Source organism: Astyanax mexicanus, chromosome 14, assembly GCF_023375975.1.
Source record: "Astyanax mexicanus isolate ESR-SI-001 chromosome 14, AstMex3_surface, whole genome shotgun sequence".
NCBI classification, from domain to species: domain Eukaryota; kingdom Metazoa; phylum Chordata; class Actinopteri; order Characiformes; family Acestrorhamphidae; genus Astyanax; species Astyanax mexicanus.
The window spans coordinates 32,537,359-32,554,064 of NC_064421.1; the positions used below are offsets into that span (position 1 = coordinate 32,537,359).

A 16,706-nucleotide genomic window follows, 5' to 3' on the forward strand; every position below is an offset into this window, starting at 1 on the left:
GAGATTAAAAAGTGTGCAGACCTGTCCTCCAAGCTAAATGTGCTTTAAAATAGTCTTAAATATTAAATGGACAATGTAAAAAAGAATAAAAATAAAGGAAACACATTAAATGAGAAAAGGTGTATCTAAACTTTTAACTGGTGCTGTATTTTCCTGATTCAATCATTCTCATTTTTCTTTTTTTTTTTTTTTAACAACAGTGACTGGGCCTCTGTTGGAATCCCAGATTGCATATGTATCAAGAGAGACCCTGCAGGTAAACCCACAGACTCTCATAATCCCTTCTGACCAGAGTGGGAGTTGCTCAACAATGCTCAACAATCTTCTTTCTGTTCCTGTGTTTCAGGGTTTGTACTACCTCCATAATAAAGGCAAGATGCACAGAGATATTAAGGTAAGCCTCCGCATAGCCTTTCTCATTCTTAGCCGTGTTTAATTCAGAAGCTGTTAAACATGCTCTAGACTTGGAAAAGGCCAGAATAGGCCTGAATAGGTTTTTACTGATTCTGCTGTTGTGATTGTTTTTTTTGCAGGGAGCAAATATCCTACTCACAGACAATGGCTATGTGAAGCTGGGTAAGGACACATTGGATAAAATAAAGCTTTTACAGCATTTATATGCTTATATAACTTAATCTCTGAATTTTTTCTTATATTTCTGTATCTGTTTCTGTAGCGGACTTTGGAGTTTCTGCTCAGATCTCAGCTACCCTGGCCAAGAGGAAGTCTTTCATTGGAACGCCATATTGGTAAAGTCTTACCCCAGTGTTCCATGAACTTCTCTATGATACTGACTTTGATTGGTCCTATTTGCCACATTTTTTTATACAAAGCTGTGATTCCAATCAACACCTAATGCATCTTGACAAATGAAAAATATTTTATTAATTTCAAAAATATACTACTGCAACAAAAAAAATGTTAAAGTTTTATTTCATGCAAGCATAACAGTTTCAAACATTCAGCAGAAACAACAAATCTGTAAAGTTTTGTCTTTTTTGTATATTTTAGAGCAAGAACATAAGCAAACATAACACAGCATTACAAGAAAGTAGAGAACAATACTTTTTCTCTAGCTCAATTTTTTTCCCTCCATTTTCCCCCACCAATATTTTTTGTCCATCCCAATCATACAAACCCACAAATAAGCCAAATTAAATGACATAATCAATTACCATGTTTTTCGCACTATAAGGCGCACTTTAAATCCTTTAATTTTCCCAAAAATTGCCTTTTATTCCGGTGCGTTTTATTCAGGTTGTAAAGAGCAGTAAAGCCACTCAGGAGTTTCAGCTTAGTTCTCCAGCACCAGGGCTGGAGTAGCATTAGCATTTGTCACTAACTGCTATTTCCCTGTTCAGAGGTGAGAATTATTGGCCTGTAGCCTGCTTCTAACCCCCGGCTAGCACTGCTGGAGCAGCATTAGCATTACCCACTAACCACGCTAGCTCTTTTGCCGTTTAGAGTGGAGTATTTCGGACTGCTAGTGGTTAGCAGCTAATGCTAATGCTTCAGCCTTAGTGCTGGAGCAATCTGGGAATCTAAGCTTACTGTAAATAAACAGAAGTGCTTTACTCACCCAAATAAACAGTTTTCAGAAAAGAAATCTGTGTAGATTCACATCCAGCACGCGTTTGACTCGTTTGAAATTCCCCCCTTTTTATTACAGTTTTGTTTACTTAGCTTAGCTTTACTTAACTTAGTTAGCTATCACCCACCACCACCTAGAGACGAAACCTGCTGAATTAGAAGTTCCTTAGAGTGTCTCTTTAAATGCACCTTATAATCCGGTGCACCTCATGTATGAAAATAAAACAGAAAATAGTTGTTTATTGATAGTGCGCCCTATAATCAGGTGTGCCTTATAGTGTTAAAAATATGGTAAGTCTGTGAAAAAGCAAGGCAAAAATGCACAAAAAAAATACACACACACACACAAAACAAATTATGTATGAATCCAAATTATTATAGTTGTCCAAGTTCAAATTCAGTTGGCTGCCGATGTTGAAAGCAAATCAAAATAGGAAAGAAAAGATTTCCACCTGGTGTAAAAGAGTTGCCTTTCAGGGTACATGACATCTTTTTCATTTTGAGAATCACATTTTGAACCACAATGCAAAGGAAGAAGGCTTTTAGTATTTCTACAAGTTATTTAGATTTTTTTTTTAATATATCTGGTAGTTATTTCTAGGATACAGTTAAGTGACAATAGAAGGAGAAAGTGTGGTAAATAATTTGCACATTTTTTCTTCCCTCTCTCTCTTTCTCTCTTTCTTTATCACTGCAGGATGGCTCCGGAGGTGGCAGCAGTAGAGAGAAAGGGCGGTTATAACCAGCTCTGTGACATCTGGGCTGTGGGCATCACTGCTATAGAACTGGCTGAGCTACAGCCACCCATGTTTGACCTGCACCCAATGAGGTTTGTGTTAATGAAGATCACTGATTATTGACTGATTTCTCAGTTACCTTTCTGGCCTTTCACACAGGGGGACTTCAGAATGAGGGTGAAAAATATTAGGCACCGTTGACTTTGTTTACTTGTTTATCTGTGTATCTATTTATTTATGATGGGTTAATTGATTGGTTTATTAATACATTGCTTCGGCAATTGTATCTTTCTTGCAGAGCGTTGTTTCTCATGACTAAGAGCAATTTCCAACCACCTAAACTGAAAGATAAAGTGCAATGGTAAGTGTATGCCTGCCTGTTTAGTGTGTTTAAAAATAGACCAAAAAAAAATAGACGTTTATTGATAGTGCGCCTTATAGTCCGAAAACTATAAATATATGAGAATTTTAGAAGCCTTTGACATATTAAATGGTATGGGAAAAATGTAAAACATTATCAATCCTTGTTCTTTACTCCAGGACAAGTAACTTCCATCACTTTGTGAAAATGGCGCTGATCAAAAACCCCAAGAAGAGGCCGACTGCTGATAAACTACTGCAGGTTAGAACCGTCTCACACTCTTACTGAGCACCTGTGGCTTGTTCGTCCTCTGTAGTGTCTGTTGAGCATCAGTTCATTTCAGTTCATTCCTCTTTGTGTTTCTGTCAGCACCCGTTTGTGTCCCAGCCCCTGAGTCGGACCCTCGCTATTGAGCTGCTAGACAAGGCCAGCAACCCTGACCACGCCCACTACAGTGACATTGATGATGAGGACCAGGACCCAGACCCTGAGGTAAGCTCACAACCTGTTACTCTTACAGAATCAAGAGTCATGAGACAACATGGGGGAGGGGCTCCTCCAGGATGGAATGATATTGAAGTCTTATTGGTTGTTTCTTTAGCAGTGGCTTCAGTGAAGGTTCAGACTGTTGATCCTGCTAGAGGTTCCTCCAACCAGTGTGATGTAAAGAGTCATTACTCTGGATGTGTGATTATGTGTGTGTGCATGTTAAAAGATGGCTGGTTTTCAGTGTTCATAAAATGATATTTAACAACCATGCAAGACCTGATAGACCACCTACACCATTGCCCCATCCGATAAAAAAGTCAAAAAGATCAAGCTCCTCTTCTTCTTGAGTTCAGAGTTGATCCTTCATTCGGTGTTTGAAGATGGCAAAGCTTTTGATAACAGTAACCAAGAGAACGATTGTTGCACCACCTTGGCTTCAGAATTGAAATAAATCTACATACTTGTCTTTCATATAGTCCCTTGTAAAAGAAAAGTGTATTAAGTATATTTTTTAAAAGTATACTTAACATGGTAAAGTACAAATTAAAATATGTACTTAAATAAATACTAAATGTACTATTATGGAACTACTTATGGCAACTTAAGTATATTTCAGGTGTAATTAAGCTATATTTTAACACAACATAAAAGCATTAAATTGTGCTTTTTTTCTGCAAGCTTAAGTAGATTTAAGTATATCTTTTTTATACATAGCTTTTAATCAACTTTATATTTATATTGTAAGTGTACTACTTTGCATATTGGTGAACATATTGTGTACTCCTTAATGCTACATGAAAAAAAACTGCACTAAAGTAAGCAGTGTTTATTGCCAATATATATTTCCTATAAACACAATGTATAATTTTTAAAGCATGGCTTAAAATACATTTTATGGAAATGCAGAGAAAGTATATTTAATGTGTTTTTTATATTCAGTATGTTAAATTGAAAATGCACTTTTAGTGTTCTTTATCTAATTGGAACGTACCTTTTAATGTGCTTGAAAGGATGGCTTGAAAATATTAAATCCCTTTGAACTTTTTCACATTTACTCAACTAATCACCACAGATTTAGATGTAATTAGTTAATAAAGTCCATAGAGCTGTGTGTAATTTAGTCTCAGTATAAGTACACCTGTTCTATGAAGGCCTCAGTGGTTTTTTAGAGAACACAGGCCAAAGAAAACGTTGTGGAGAAGTTTAAAGCAGGGTTAAGTTATAAAACATATCCCAAGCTTTGAGCATCACAAGTAGCACACTGTTCAATCCATTATCCAAAAAATAACCCAAAAAGTATTCTACAACTGCCTAAACATTTAAACCTATCAAGGCAAGGCCATCCATCCAAACTCTCAGATCGAGCAAGAAAAGAAAACCTGTTAGGCTACAAACGACTTGAGAAGGAGATTTACCTTCCAGCAAGACAATGACCCTTAACATACAGCCAGAGCTACAGTGAAATGATTTAGATCAAATAATATTCATGTGTTAGAATCACTTAGTCAAAGTACTAAAAAAGGCTTAAAACCCATTGAGCTTCTGTGGCAGGACATGAAAATTGCTGTTCACAGACGCTCTCCATCCCACCTGGCCAAGCTTGAGCTGTTTTGCAAAGAAGAATGGGGCAAAACTCTGGGGCAAGTCTCTAGATGCACAAAGCTGGTAGAGACAAACCCCGAAAGACTTGCAGCTGTAATTGCAGCAAAAGGTGGCTCAGTATTGAAGTAGGGGAGCTAAATACTGTTGAAAAATTTTGAAAGCCACGTATTATTTTGGTTCTACTTCATAATTTTTGTGCTATTTGTTGCAACCTAAATACATTTAAGTGAAAAAAATGTGATGCAGTTTAAGAGGTATAAATACTTTTTCAAGCCACTTTACCTCTTGAAGGATGGTGGTCAAGTCAAGCTGAGCCATACTTCAAGCTCAGAAGCCTCTGTTTTTTTACAGATCAGATTTTGACCATTGCCAACAGAAAATGATGTGCTGGTTAATTTTTGGTTTTGTAAACCAGTGTCAGTGTTTTCAATCTGATGTTAAGCAACAGTACCTTAGTGTCGACAACACTAAGTAGATGAGTTATCCATATATCATTAAGAATGCTAGGTCAGGCTGAGCCAGAGCTTGATACAGATAGAGTTTGGACCATTTAATCAAGTTACAGAATGTCTGGTCCGTTGTCGGCTTTGTAGGTCAGTGTCAAGGTTTTAAATCTGATATAATCAGCTACAGGAATCCAGTGAAGAGAATGCAGCAGAGGATCCCTCCCTTCATCTTGCGGTTTGGCAGGTCAAGCTAACCCATATTTGAAGTTTGAAAGGCTCTTAGTACTGCACATTCGGAATAACTGATATTTAGCTACAGTAATCCAGTATAGAGAACGCAGCAAAGCAGTCATTCATACATTATGAGGGATGCAAGGTCACACTGACTTGTGCTTGATGTTTCAAGGACTTTACTTGATAAAGATCAAGTTTTGACCATTCAGGAAAAGGACAGAGGGTCCATTTATGGCTTCGTAGACCAGAGGCAAGCCGAGCTGTACATGATGCTTGAAGAGTTTTACAGGAGCCTTTGTTAGCTCCTGTAGAGAAAAGCTGTACTTAAAGCTAATAAGGCTCTAGAAGGTACAGAAGGTCTAGACCATTTTTGGTTTATTAGTAGGGGTGGGAATCGTTTACTATCTCACGATTCGATTCGATTCCGATTTTGGGGGCCACGATTCGATTCAAAATCGATTTTTGATTCAAAACGATTTGAATTATAAAAATTTCTGCTTCTGGCTTATGAATCTTATTGAAAAAAAACCCTCCATAATATACACTGGTCCTGGAGCAAGTAATGTGTTACAAAAACAATAAAATGTGCAGGAATGTGGGTCCTCAGTGACAGAGAAATCACTGGGATATCACAATGACGTTAATGAACAATAAATAAATAATAAATAACACTGCTTTATTACCAGGCTACTAGCGGTGGTGTGTAGGTGACGCTGCTGGGCTGATGTGATGATAGCAGTGAAGCGCTAAAGTTCAGGAGCAGCTGCTGATTAACTAGTTAACTTTAAGGTCGTTGTATTTCTTCAGAAAGGGGGCAGGAGGTGGAGAAATTAATTCATATTGTCCATTCCTTAATTCCTCTGTGATGAGGAGCTGAAATTAGCTCTGATTAGCTTATTGTTATTTTTCCGTTCCGCCTTAAATGCTGCAGCCCGCTGCCACCTGTAGCGTTATTTAAGGTGGAACTGGAAAGTTAGCTAGTTAGCTAGCTAACAGTTACTGAAACTAACTACTAGCGATCTTTTTTATGCTTGTTATGAAGCATTCTGCCATAAAACATTGAAACTACACGTTAATCTAAGGTAATATAGTGCTTGTTCTGCCATCTTACCGGTGATTCTCAAACACCTACGCTCTGTGTGTGTCTGGAAGATCTCCGTTTGAAGGGACAAGCCCTATCCCCAGGGTTGCCAGGTCCAACAAAAATACCCAGCCCAAAATCAGTCTAAAACCCGCCCCTCAGAATCGATTTTGGGACATTTTAAATCGATTCTGAATCGTAGTAAATGAGAATCAAGATTCTTATGTGAATCGATTTTTTGGCACACCTCTATTTATTAGGCCAGAGTCAGGGCTTTAAATTCGATGAACCACACCCTAGGAGTCTTTCATATTCAGTGGGTATGGAGACCCCTTTAAATTATTCACACTTTGTTTCATTGCAGGAATTTGCTAAAATAAAAAAGTTAATTTTAATTCTCATTAATGTACACTCAGAACCCCATCTTGACAGGAAAAAAAAACAGAAATGTAGATTTTTTTTGCTAATTTATCAAAAAAGAAAAACTAAAATATAACATGGTCATAAGTATTCAGACCTTTGCTCATTCTTCCTTGCAGATCCTTTTCAGTTCCATCATGATGGATGGTGAGCGTTGGTGGACAGCCATTTTCAGCTCTCTCCAGAGATGCTCAATTAGGTTTAGGTCAGGGCTCTGGCTGGGCATTGTTCACAAGAATGTTCACAGAGTTGTTCCGAAGCCACTTCTTTATTATTTTAGCTGTGTGCGTAGGGTTATTGTGTTGTTGGAAGGTGTACCTTTGGCCTAGTCTGAGGTTTACTTCCAGGATATCTCTGTACTTGGCCGCATTCATCTTTCCTTCAATTGCAACAAGTCGTCCTGTCCCTGCAGCTGGAAAAAACCCTCATAGCATGAAGCTGCCACCACCATGTTTCACTGTTGGGATTGTAATGAGCAGGTGATGATCAGTACCCAGTTTTCTCCACATATACCTCTTAGAATTAACACCAAAAAATTCAGTCTTTGCCTCATCAGACCAGATAATCTTATTCCTCACAGTCCAGTGCGGATCGGGGTTTGACCATTTAAGTCAAATGTGAAAGGGCTATTCCGTTTTTGTAGTCAGGGTTTAAATCTAATGTTAAGCTGCAGTAACCCAGTGAATACGTTGCACAAAAGGGTTGCGTGACTCTTCCTGAGTCTTCTGGATCAGAAGCTGGTGTTCTAGATCAGTCAGAAGATCTTATGGTATGCATAGGAAGAGGGGCTAAGAGGGCACTGCAGTAGACAAGTCTTGAGTTGACCAAAGACTGATTGGTTAAAGACAGGTTGGTCTCTCTACAGAGGATGGGTCAAATTCTGCAAGCACCTAGAAAAGACGAGTTGGACCTTTAGAAAGAAGCACATTCTAGCTTTCATTGGGTGTTTTGGAGAGTCCTAGGTTGCGGGTGGGGCTTTGAGATGATTTAAATAACTGCAAGAATAACTTTACCATCATTATTGCATGCCTGCAGTGGCTTGCAGTGTTACTGTGGAACGGAGTGTGATGGAAACCTAATGGTTGATTGGGAGTGAATTGGTCAGAGAGATTGTATAATATTGATAACATATTGATAATATTGCCTGTGTGTGATGTGTGTGTGTTTGCAGTCTCCTGTGACTGTGCCTCATCGGATTCGCTCCACAAGTAGAAGCTCCCGGGATGGAAAGACTCTGTCGGAGATTAACTGTGAGTGAATATGTGTGTGTGTGTGTATGCAGTCTGGTCAGTTTCAGCTTGTGTTCTTGTGTCAGTCTCAGTGTTTGCAGTAGTTGATTGAGTATGTGCGTGTGAGTGTGTGTCCTTGGTGATTGCACATAATAAAGAATATTTGTGTGTGTGTGTGTAATACTTGTGTATTTTTGTTTCTCAGTTGATCAGGTGAAGTTTGATCCTCCACTGAGGAAGGAGACGGAATTGCATCATGAACCGGTCAGTAGCACCCATTTTTTGACCATTTGAAATGCTAGCTGTAAACTAAGGCTGCGCACTATTGTGAAAAAATGACATTGCAATATTTTGTTGTTCTGCAATACATATAACAATATATTGAGAAAATATTTCTAAGATTACCGTATTTTTCGCACTATAAGGCACACGATTATAAGATTATAGCACATGTGTCAAACACAAGGCCCGCGGGCCAAATGTGGCCCGCCACGTCTTTTTATGTGGCCCGCGAGAGCTTGTAAAATCTTAGTGTCTATAATAAATAGGTCAGAAGCGTTCTTTGACCAAAAAATAAATTTCCCACAATGCTTGTCGATTGTATTACCCGCAAAGTTACGGCTTACTGCCACTACACGGCAGTGTAGTCATTGATGTGGAAACCCTGCCGGAGGGAAGGTGTAACTTCGCGGGTGGAATTGAGACATGTTTATCCCATAATATCCAGAAAAAGAAAAGTTGATGCAGACGGACGGCTGTGCTTCAAGGCGAAAGACCGGTATGCATTTTGTGTTACTGACCAAAATAAACGCTTTTTAGAAGAGATATAAATTATGTGTAAATATTTATAAGACAATAGCTGATAAAATCTGTTTTAATGAGGTTAATAAACATCACTGTGACATCGCTAGTCACAGTTTCACCTCAGCAAAGGACGAGGAGGTGAATCACTTATCTAACCAGCCTTTACTGATTTCTGCCCCCAATAACCCTTTCAATAACCTCCAATAGCCTTTAATAGTCTCCAGTAGCCTTCAACAGTCTAACCTTGCAGCCGTGGTGTGTTCTAAACTCCGTAGTTATAAACATCCTGAGGTTAGCAGCGCGCTAACTGACCTGTTTATAATGTAATCCGAGCAGTGACTCCGGGATGGCTGCTCTAAACTGCTGCTGTTAGCTGCTTGGGCTGAAATATGAACTGTAGAGAGCTGTATTATCCGGTTAGTGGGGTTATTTTATTTCATACACAGAAGAACTTAAAATTTTAAAAACGCTCCAGACTGGCTCAGCTGAGTCCTGTAGCCCGTGGCTGGGCTGTAGCTCTGACTCAGTAAAGACTGTGGGCTTGTGCTGCTGCAGCTCCCACTAGTGGTTGGATGAGGAAATGCTAAATCTGTCACAGCTCACAATTTTTGATTTTATATTAATTAAGCCTCTTTTCAGTATCAAACGTTTTGATCAAAGTTAATATAACTTGTATTTTATGTCATTTCTATTCACTTGTATAGTTTGGTTCTTGATTGATGGAGTTTTTGGATTTCATAACAGGATTTATGTTAATAGAGCAACAAGCAAACATTTTTTCCATGCAACTGTAATATTTGATTGAATAAATAATATATTGAGAGTTATTTAACATTAAGGAGTAATTACATTCATTTACATATATTACATTTGGTTACATTTTCTTATATTTATAAGTTACATCTGGCCCTCGGAGGACAGCCAATATGCCAATGTGGCCCTCGGCCAAAATGAGTTTGACACCCCTGGATTATAGGGTACACTATCAAAGAATGTGTATTTTCTGGTCTATTTTCATACATAAAGATGCACTGGATTATAAGGCGCATTTTATACGACACTTGTAAGGAACAGGGGTGACGCCATGTTTTCCTCCTAAATAAGCAGGTCTCCCCACTAGGTGGTAGTAGTGGTGGTGGTGGTGGGGGGGATTTAACTAAGCAGGCTACATGCTGATAATATTCACCTCTGAACGACTAAAAAACGCTTAGCGCGGTTTGCGCGGTTTGTCGGCTAATGCTAATGCTGCTCCAGCAGTGCTAGCTGGGATTAGCAGCAGGCTACAGGCCGATAATACTCACCACTGAACAGTAAAAGATCTAGTGCTTAGCGCGGTTAGCGGCTAATGCTAATGCTGCTTCAGTCTCGGTGCTGAGAACTAAACTGAAACTTCTGTATAACGCTGCACTTAAGCTGAGTGGCTTTGCTGCTCCTTACAACCTGACTGGTAAAATTCATACATTTAAATGCACCGGATTGTAAGACACACTGTCGATTTTTGGGGAAATTAAAGGGTTTTAAGTGCTCCTTATAGTGCGGAAAATGCGGTAATTATGCCCTTTGTGTATGCCCAATGTAAGAAAAAATTAAAAAGTAATAAAGGTTTTGAGAAAGTGTATCTAAACTTTTGATTATAGTCAACTTTTTAAAGATGTTAATTGGGCAGTGTTAATTAGGGCAACCTCTGCTGGACTGAATGAACCATCTTCAGAGCTCTTAAGTGTTTAGTCTTTCTAAATTTTGGGATGACAGTGATGTGATCATGTGTCTGAAACACTCCTGTTTGTGTTTTCGTAGGAACTCCAGTTGGAGCCACAGAGCATCCTAGGAGACAATAAGTAAGTGTGTGTTTGTGTGTGTGTGTGTGTGTGTTATATTTATGTGATATTTATGTACTTATATATCTGTGTGATCTGTGTAACAGAACTCCTTTGTCATTCTTACTGTCATTTTCTTGCTCCTTCTTTTCCTCTTTCTCTCTGTTTTCTCTCTCTCTTTTCACTCTTTGCCTGTTTTTCTTTCTTTCTTTGTTTCTCCTTTCTCTTTCTCCGTTCGATATTTCTTTATTTCTACTGCACTTTTTTATTTCATGCTTTTTCTTGCTTTTTTCCCTTTTGTCTCTCATTCTTTACTGTCTCTCTTTCTCTCTCTGCATTTTTCTTTCCCTTTCTTTTTTCTTTTTCTCTCTTTTCCTCTGTTTTTCTTAAAAATGTAGGAGTCTATTAAAATCAGTAGCAGAGGAGCTCAATCAGAGGTAAGTCAAGCCCCTCCCATTTTTTATATTGATAAGTCACCTTTAGTTAACCCCTCCCACCTGCCAGCCAAGCAGCTATGCAGACTAACCCCTCTCTGCTCAGCTTCGCTTAGCTGCCCTCACTGCGGTGCGTGCGTGTGTGCGTGCGCATGTGGGCGTGTGTGTGTGTGCGTGTGCGTGTGTGTGAGAGTATTCTCTCTGTGCACCTGTTCCTTGTCCCTGGCTCTGGGTGCCACATCCTCTTAGTCTTCGCCCATTTTCTTCGTTTCCCTCAGGGGTCATGTGACACATTTAGAGGATGGTGAGGAGGAGGATGATGATGGTGGTGATGATGAAGCTGTACAGTAAGTGTCTGAGAGTAAGAGAAGTGATGTGTTTACTTGTGAACACCCTCCATCACGCAGAAATTGCCCACCACAGCCCCTCATGTCGCATGGTTTGGTTGGTCATCATCACCACCTGAACAAGCTTTGTCTGCGTCTGTTGATGTTGATGAACTCGCAACGGTTTCTGCGCATCTGTGTTCTGTTCGGGGTCTCAGTGTTCGCGGGGTGGGTGATTAAGCTTGAGGTCCAGACTGCATTGGGGTCCAACTGATCATATTAATGATAAAAAAAAAAAATAGCGCTTGATCAATAACATTCCTGTAAGCTACTATAATTTACTAATGTACTATAATTTACTAATTATAAAATAAAGTAGGGATGCAGTATTATAGTATTTTTCAGACTATAAGGCGCACCATCAATGAACGTCTAATTTCTGGTCTATTTTTCAAATATAAGGTGCACTGGATTATAAGGCGCATTAAGCGACACTAGTAAGGATGCCTACATCAAAGTGAGCAAGGGTGTCCATGTTTCCCTTGTAATAGGGAATTTGAGGGAAGCACCTAAATAAACAAAACTGTAATTCTTTAAAAAAAAAATATATTTTCTTTTAAAGTTTCAAACAAGTGCTGGATGGTAATCTGCACAGATTTCTCTCCTAAAAAATATTTGAGTGAGTAATGAGCTTCCATTTATTTACAGTAAGCTTAGATTTCAAATATTTTGAAAAGGGTGAGTTTTGAGCAATGTTTCTTCAACACTAAGGTTGAGTGCAGCAGCATTAGCATTAGCCGCTAAACGCAGCACTAGCAGGATGTTAATCCCACCTGATAACGCTAGACTGAGGCGATATAAAAAAAATATCTTTTGTTCACACTAGCAGCGTTTTTAAAAATATCCCCATCTACACAGAACACTGCCCGGATAAGACCTGTTTTTTAATCCGCAAATCGAGAAGAGAGAGCAGAAACAATCCAGGCATAGTGTATGATTGAGGCTCATTCTGAACAGGCTAAGCTGATGTAAACAATAAGTAGACATGCGCAGACTTGCTGTGTAACGTCAGCTTTTTTTTAGAAGGCTTTTTCGAAAAGCTCTGGTTTCAGTGACCGAAATCGCAGTTTTTAAAAATATTTGGATTCGTGTAGACGGGGCCTGAGGAACCCTAAGTGTTCCGGTAAGCCAGGGCACTGTCAGCTACCGGTTCATCCCACGTAGCTTGTTGAAACACAACAAACACGCAGAATACAATCCAGTATGCTCGCCTCTAAACTGCGAAAGAGCTAGCGCTGCGGTTAGCAAAACTTCACCCTTATAACGCTTTACTTCAGCGGAGTAGCTTTACTGCTCTTTAATACCTGACTGGTAGTATTCGAAATGAGGCACACCGAATTATAAGATGCACTGTCGATTTTTTTGGGGAAAATTTAAGGATTTTTAAATGTGCTTTATAGTCTGAAAAATACGGTAACCAGTTTCACTGTATAGTGCGGTATGTAAAGATGGGGGACACCCTACCTATAAAGCATTGCAGGAAACCCTGTGTACTATATAATTATTAACAATATCTAAACCTTTATAGTGTATAGCAGAGGTCACTAATAGGCGGACCGCTGTCCGTGTCCGGCCCCAGACGTTGTCCAATCCGGTCCCAAACCGATAAACTACAGAGAAGGATTTAATTCTGACCGTGTTCATTTAAATTGGCGGAACGTTTATTGTCTTTACAATTTACATGCTTTACAGCGCAGTAAACTTACAGACCAATCACGCAATTGTAAAATCACCAAACGCTCTCCTCTGCCAATCAGATCTGTGCAGATATGAGAGCGCGGAGCCACACAGGCGAAGGAGGCGGTGAGAAGTCGGAGAATAAAGCAAGAAAAGATGAGAATACAGATGGTGCGCACCAGAAAAAGAAATTAATATACTACAGTTATTAAACGTATTAACAGTAATGTAACCTTGCGGTGTTACTTAGAGGAATTAAAGAGAAACAACCGAGACAAGAGTGCAAAATATTCCACTTTACTCCACCTGATCAGAACTCCTCAACAAGAAAAAAAAATAAAAGGTCCCTAGCAGGCACGCTCTCTCTGCTCCCAAAACAACCCTACCTCAAAACTAAGGCAACCCCCAGGGGACAAAAAGCATTGGCAACTAAAGTCTGATACAGTAATAATATAAAATAAAATAAAACTGCTGTTTTTAAAAAAAGGTGATATTTTGGCCAAGTTCAGCAAACATTTCTCCATATATTGTATGATTTATCATTCATGTAATTATCATGACAGGCAGGCGCAAATCTAATATAAATAAAATTAAATTGAATAAATATAGCATTTTGAAACAAAGTTAACATATAGATTCACGTTAATAGACATGAAAATTTCAGGGTCGTTTCCATTTATTTTATGATGGGTTGATAACGTAATTATTGTGACAGGTCTATTTAAAATATTGTTGAAATATACTAGTATGTGTAATTTGTTTTGTCTTTCAGTTGCTGATGACATAAAACACTCACAGAACTATAGTCTTTCTATAGTATACAGTATATAATACTGAATCATAACGCAAGTTAAAAATGGCGACGGTCCGGACCTTGGCCTGGCGAAATTTTCTCTAACTGGACCGTACTGAATTCTAATTAAGTACCCCTGGTGTATAGGGTTAGAAACTACATATAAAGCAAACCATATATGTATAATGTCTTGGTTTATATACTATATATACACTTACTGTATACTATATAGTATACACTTTATAATGTCTTAATGTACATACTAAATATTTATATCCTAATTTTAAACACTTTGTTGCCCCCAAAGACTGTATATAGCTGGACAGAGCATCGTCTCTCAAAAGTGAAGCCACCACAGGTCGGGTGCCCCCTGCTGTTCGGTTTCAGAAAGCTGTGTAAGCACACCCATCCCCATAGGTTTTAATGGCAAAACAGAACAACTTTTTTTCTAATATACTGTAAGTCTACCTCCTTAATTTAAATGCAGCAGTTAGTGTAACCTCTGCTTATATTGTCACATTTTTTATATCCCCACAGAATTCGTTTTTTAAAACTTTGTTCAGCTCTATTCAAAAAAGGTGTGGTTATTGTAAAAGGGCTGGGTATGGGCGGGACCAATAACAGACCGTCAGCTCCGCTCCGCTTGGCTCTACAGCCTGTGACCGCGAGGCAGCCCTCAGGGGCGGGGTTATTTAAATGAGTAGGCTGTCTCTCCACAGTCTTTCTCCCTCCTCTTGTCTCTACGGCGCAGACTCGGGTATCAGGATCGGCAACATGGCGGAAGATTTTGGCTTCATTTTCATTGAATGAATGGGAACAGTGACACGGCGCTAATACGTTAGTCTGATGGTAACATACTAGGCATGCCAGACACCGTACAGTAATACATTACGATTTCCTGTTCTATTCAATAAAATACGTTGTATTGTTACCACTGTAACAAAGTTATATGGGACGGTATGATCAGTTGGCTGTATAAAAATCTTCTTATCTATTTTAATTTGGTGTTGATGGTCAGACTTCCGTATCAGTTGGACCCTAATGTGCAGGGGGCGGTTCTTTTGTTCAGGTGTTTGTGTGTATGTGTATGTAATATGGATACATATTGGGGGCTTTGAGCTTTTGGGTGTTTGGTAATACCTGCTCAAAGACCTGTCGTCGTTGTTGTTGTTGTTGTTTGTTGTTTACTTGTTTACTTATATGCCTTTATGGGTGCCTTTATGTTGGTGAGCATGTTTTTGTAAAGTTTTAAAATAAGTGAGAGAAACCAAGAGTGTACGATTGTGTGTATGATTGTGTATGTGTATGTGTGTGTGTGTGATTGTGTTCAAGCATGCCTTTTCTACCAATAATCTACTTCACCTCATTAAAAGGGCTTTTTATGCTTCTGGCTCTGATGCTTTGCAAAGCTCTTGCTCTGTCTGATCTGTCGCCTTGGTCTTTTTCATGCTGGGTCTTGGTCACCAACCTATACTTTCACAATTTCACTAGATCCACTAAACTTGTGATGCTGGGATCTGCTTGCTTTGTTTGACCTTGTGCATGAACAATGATCTGTTGATGTTAACTAGGTGTGCAATACTCTAGTAAATGTTAGGTAGGCCAGGCCTGGACATGTTTTGAAAAAAGAAAAATACCCAGAATTTTTTTGAAAAAGTCCTGGAAATTTGAAAAATAAAATTCTGTTTATTTACTGTTTTGGTTAAAAATATATATATATATATATATATATATATATATAAAATTGGGGTAAATCTGTCTCATCTCTTTTGCATTAGTTAGCTGTTTATGTGGGTTCTTTTCATACTGGAGTTTCAACTTCAACTATAACTGTAAATTCACTTATTGCGAGAAAATGCTGATTCAATGCTGTCTGACTTCATTCAAACACAAATAAGGCAGATGCGTGCAAAATAGCAAAATATGCAGAAATGTTATTAAGCTAGTAAAACGTGACATTTCAAAGTATTCAATTAATTTTAGGTGAGATATAGGCCTACTATAACCAGTTTTCACATGGATCACCCCAACACCGCTGTGTGGTTGACAGCTTGCCAAGTGATTTCTACTTTGGATGAGGAGAACTCTAGTGAAGCAGTTAGAGACAAGCAGCTTAAACTTGCTGATACTTGTTTATGTGAGAAGCATAAATTGGCCTTTGTTGTTGTTTAGTTTGTGTCAAACATTATAAGCCCCTATACCATTGGTCCTGGAATCCTGTCATCCCCTGTGCTGCCACATGTTACTTCACTTTACTTTTATTAGATTTAATTACATTTTAATGTGTTGAATTGTTCTGTATGTGTATAAATATATAACGATCTAAACGGCTCACTTCATTTCCAGTTCAAATTCCAGTTCCACAATGAGGCCCAAGGTACCACCCCCATTGCCCCCTAAGGTAAGACAAACGTATATGTTTTAGAGTTATGTGTTTTTAATAAATAATATTTGGCCGAAAATGGCTTAAAAAGCAACCACCATGTTGTATATGCCCATATTTAGAGTTCTGTGTCTAAGCTGAATTTCTTACAGGGCAGAATGAAAAGTCTTTTCAAAAACTTGTCTCTGTCAAATTCTGTGGTAAATAAATGTGTTCAGAATTC

At 38.7% G+C, this 16,706-nt stretch overlaps 1 protein-coding gene across 3 annotated transcripts in view; it reads left to right on the plus strand.

Moving 5' to 3' along the window:
- The window catches only part of map4k3b (mitogen-activated protein kinase kinase kinase kinase 3b), a 50,541-nt gene that overhangs the window by 13,124 nt on the left and 20,711 nt on the right, over positions 1 to 16,706 (plus strand). The window contains exons 5-18 of one of the 3 annotated variants that reach the window (XM_022672741.2): positions 201 to 256; positions 347 to 394; positions 534 to 576; positions 677 to 749; positions 2,288 to 2,419; positions 2,626 to 2,688; positions 2,868 to 2,949; positions 3,058 to 3,180; positions 8,132 to 8,210; positions 8,395 to 8,453; positions 10,791 to 10,831; positions 11,209 to 11,247; positions 11,523 to 11,591; positions 16,447 to 16,501. In XM_022672741.2, the coding sequence (XP_022528462.2) occupies positions 201 to 256; positions 347 to 394; positions 534 to 576; positions 677 to 749; positions 2,288 to 2,419; positions 2,626 to 2,688; positions 2,868 to 2,949; positions 3,058 to 3,180; positions 8,132 to 8,210; positions 8,395 to 8,453; positions 10,791 to 10,831; positions 11,209 to 11,247; positions 11,523 to 11,591; positions 16,447 to 16,501 (962 nt within the window). The remainder of the gene's footprint in view (positions 1 to 200; positions 257 to 346; positions 395 to 533; positions 577 to 676; positions 750 to 2,287; positions 2,420 to 2,625; positions 2,689 to 2,867; positions 2,950 to 3,057; positions 3,181 to 8,131; positions 8,211 to 8,394; positions 8,454 to 10,790; positions 10,832 to 11,208; positions 11,248 to 11,522; positions 11,592 to 16,446; positions 16,502 to 16,706) is intronic. The other 2 variants (XM_022672742.2, XM_049463489.1) reach the window with 2 other exon arrangements.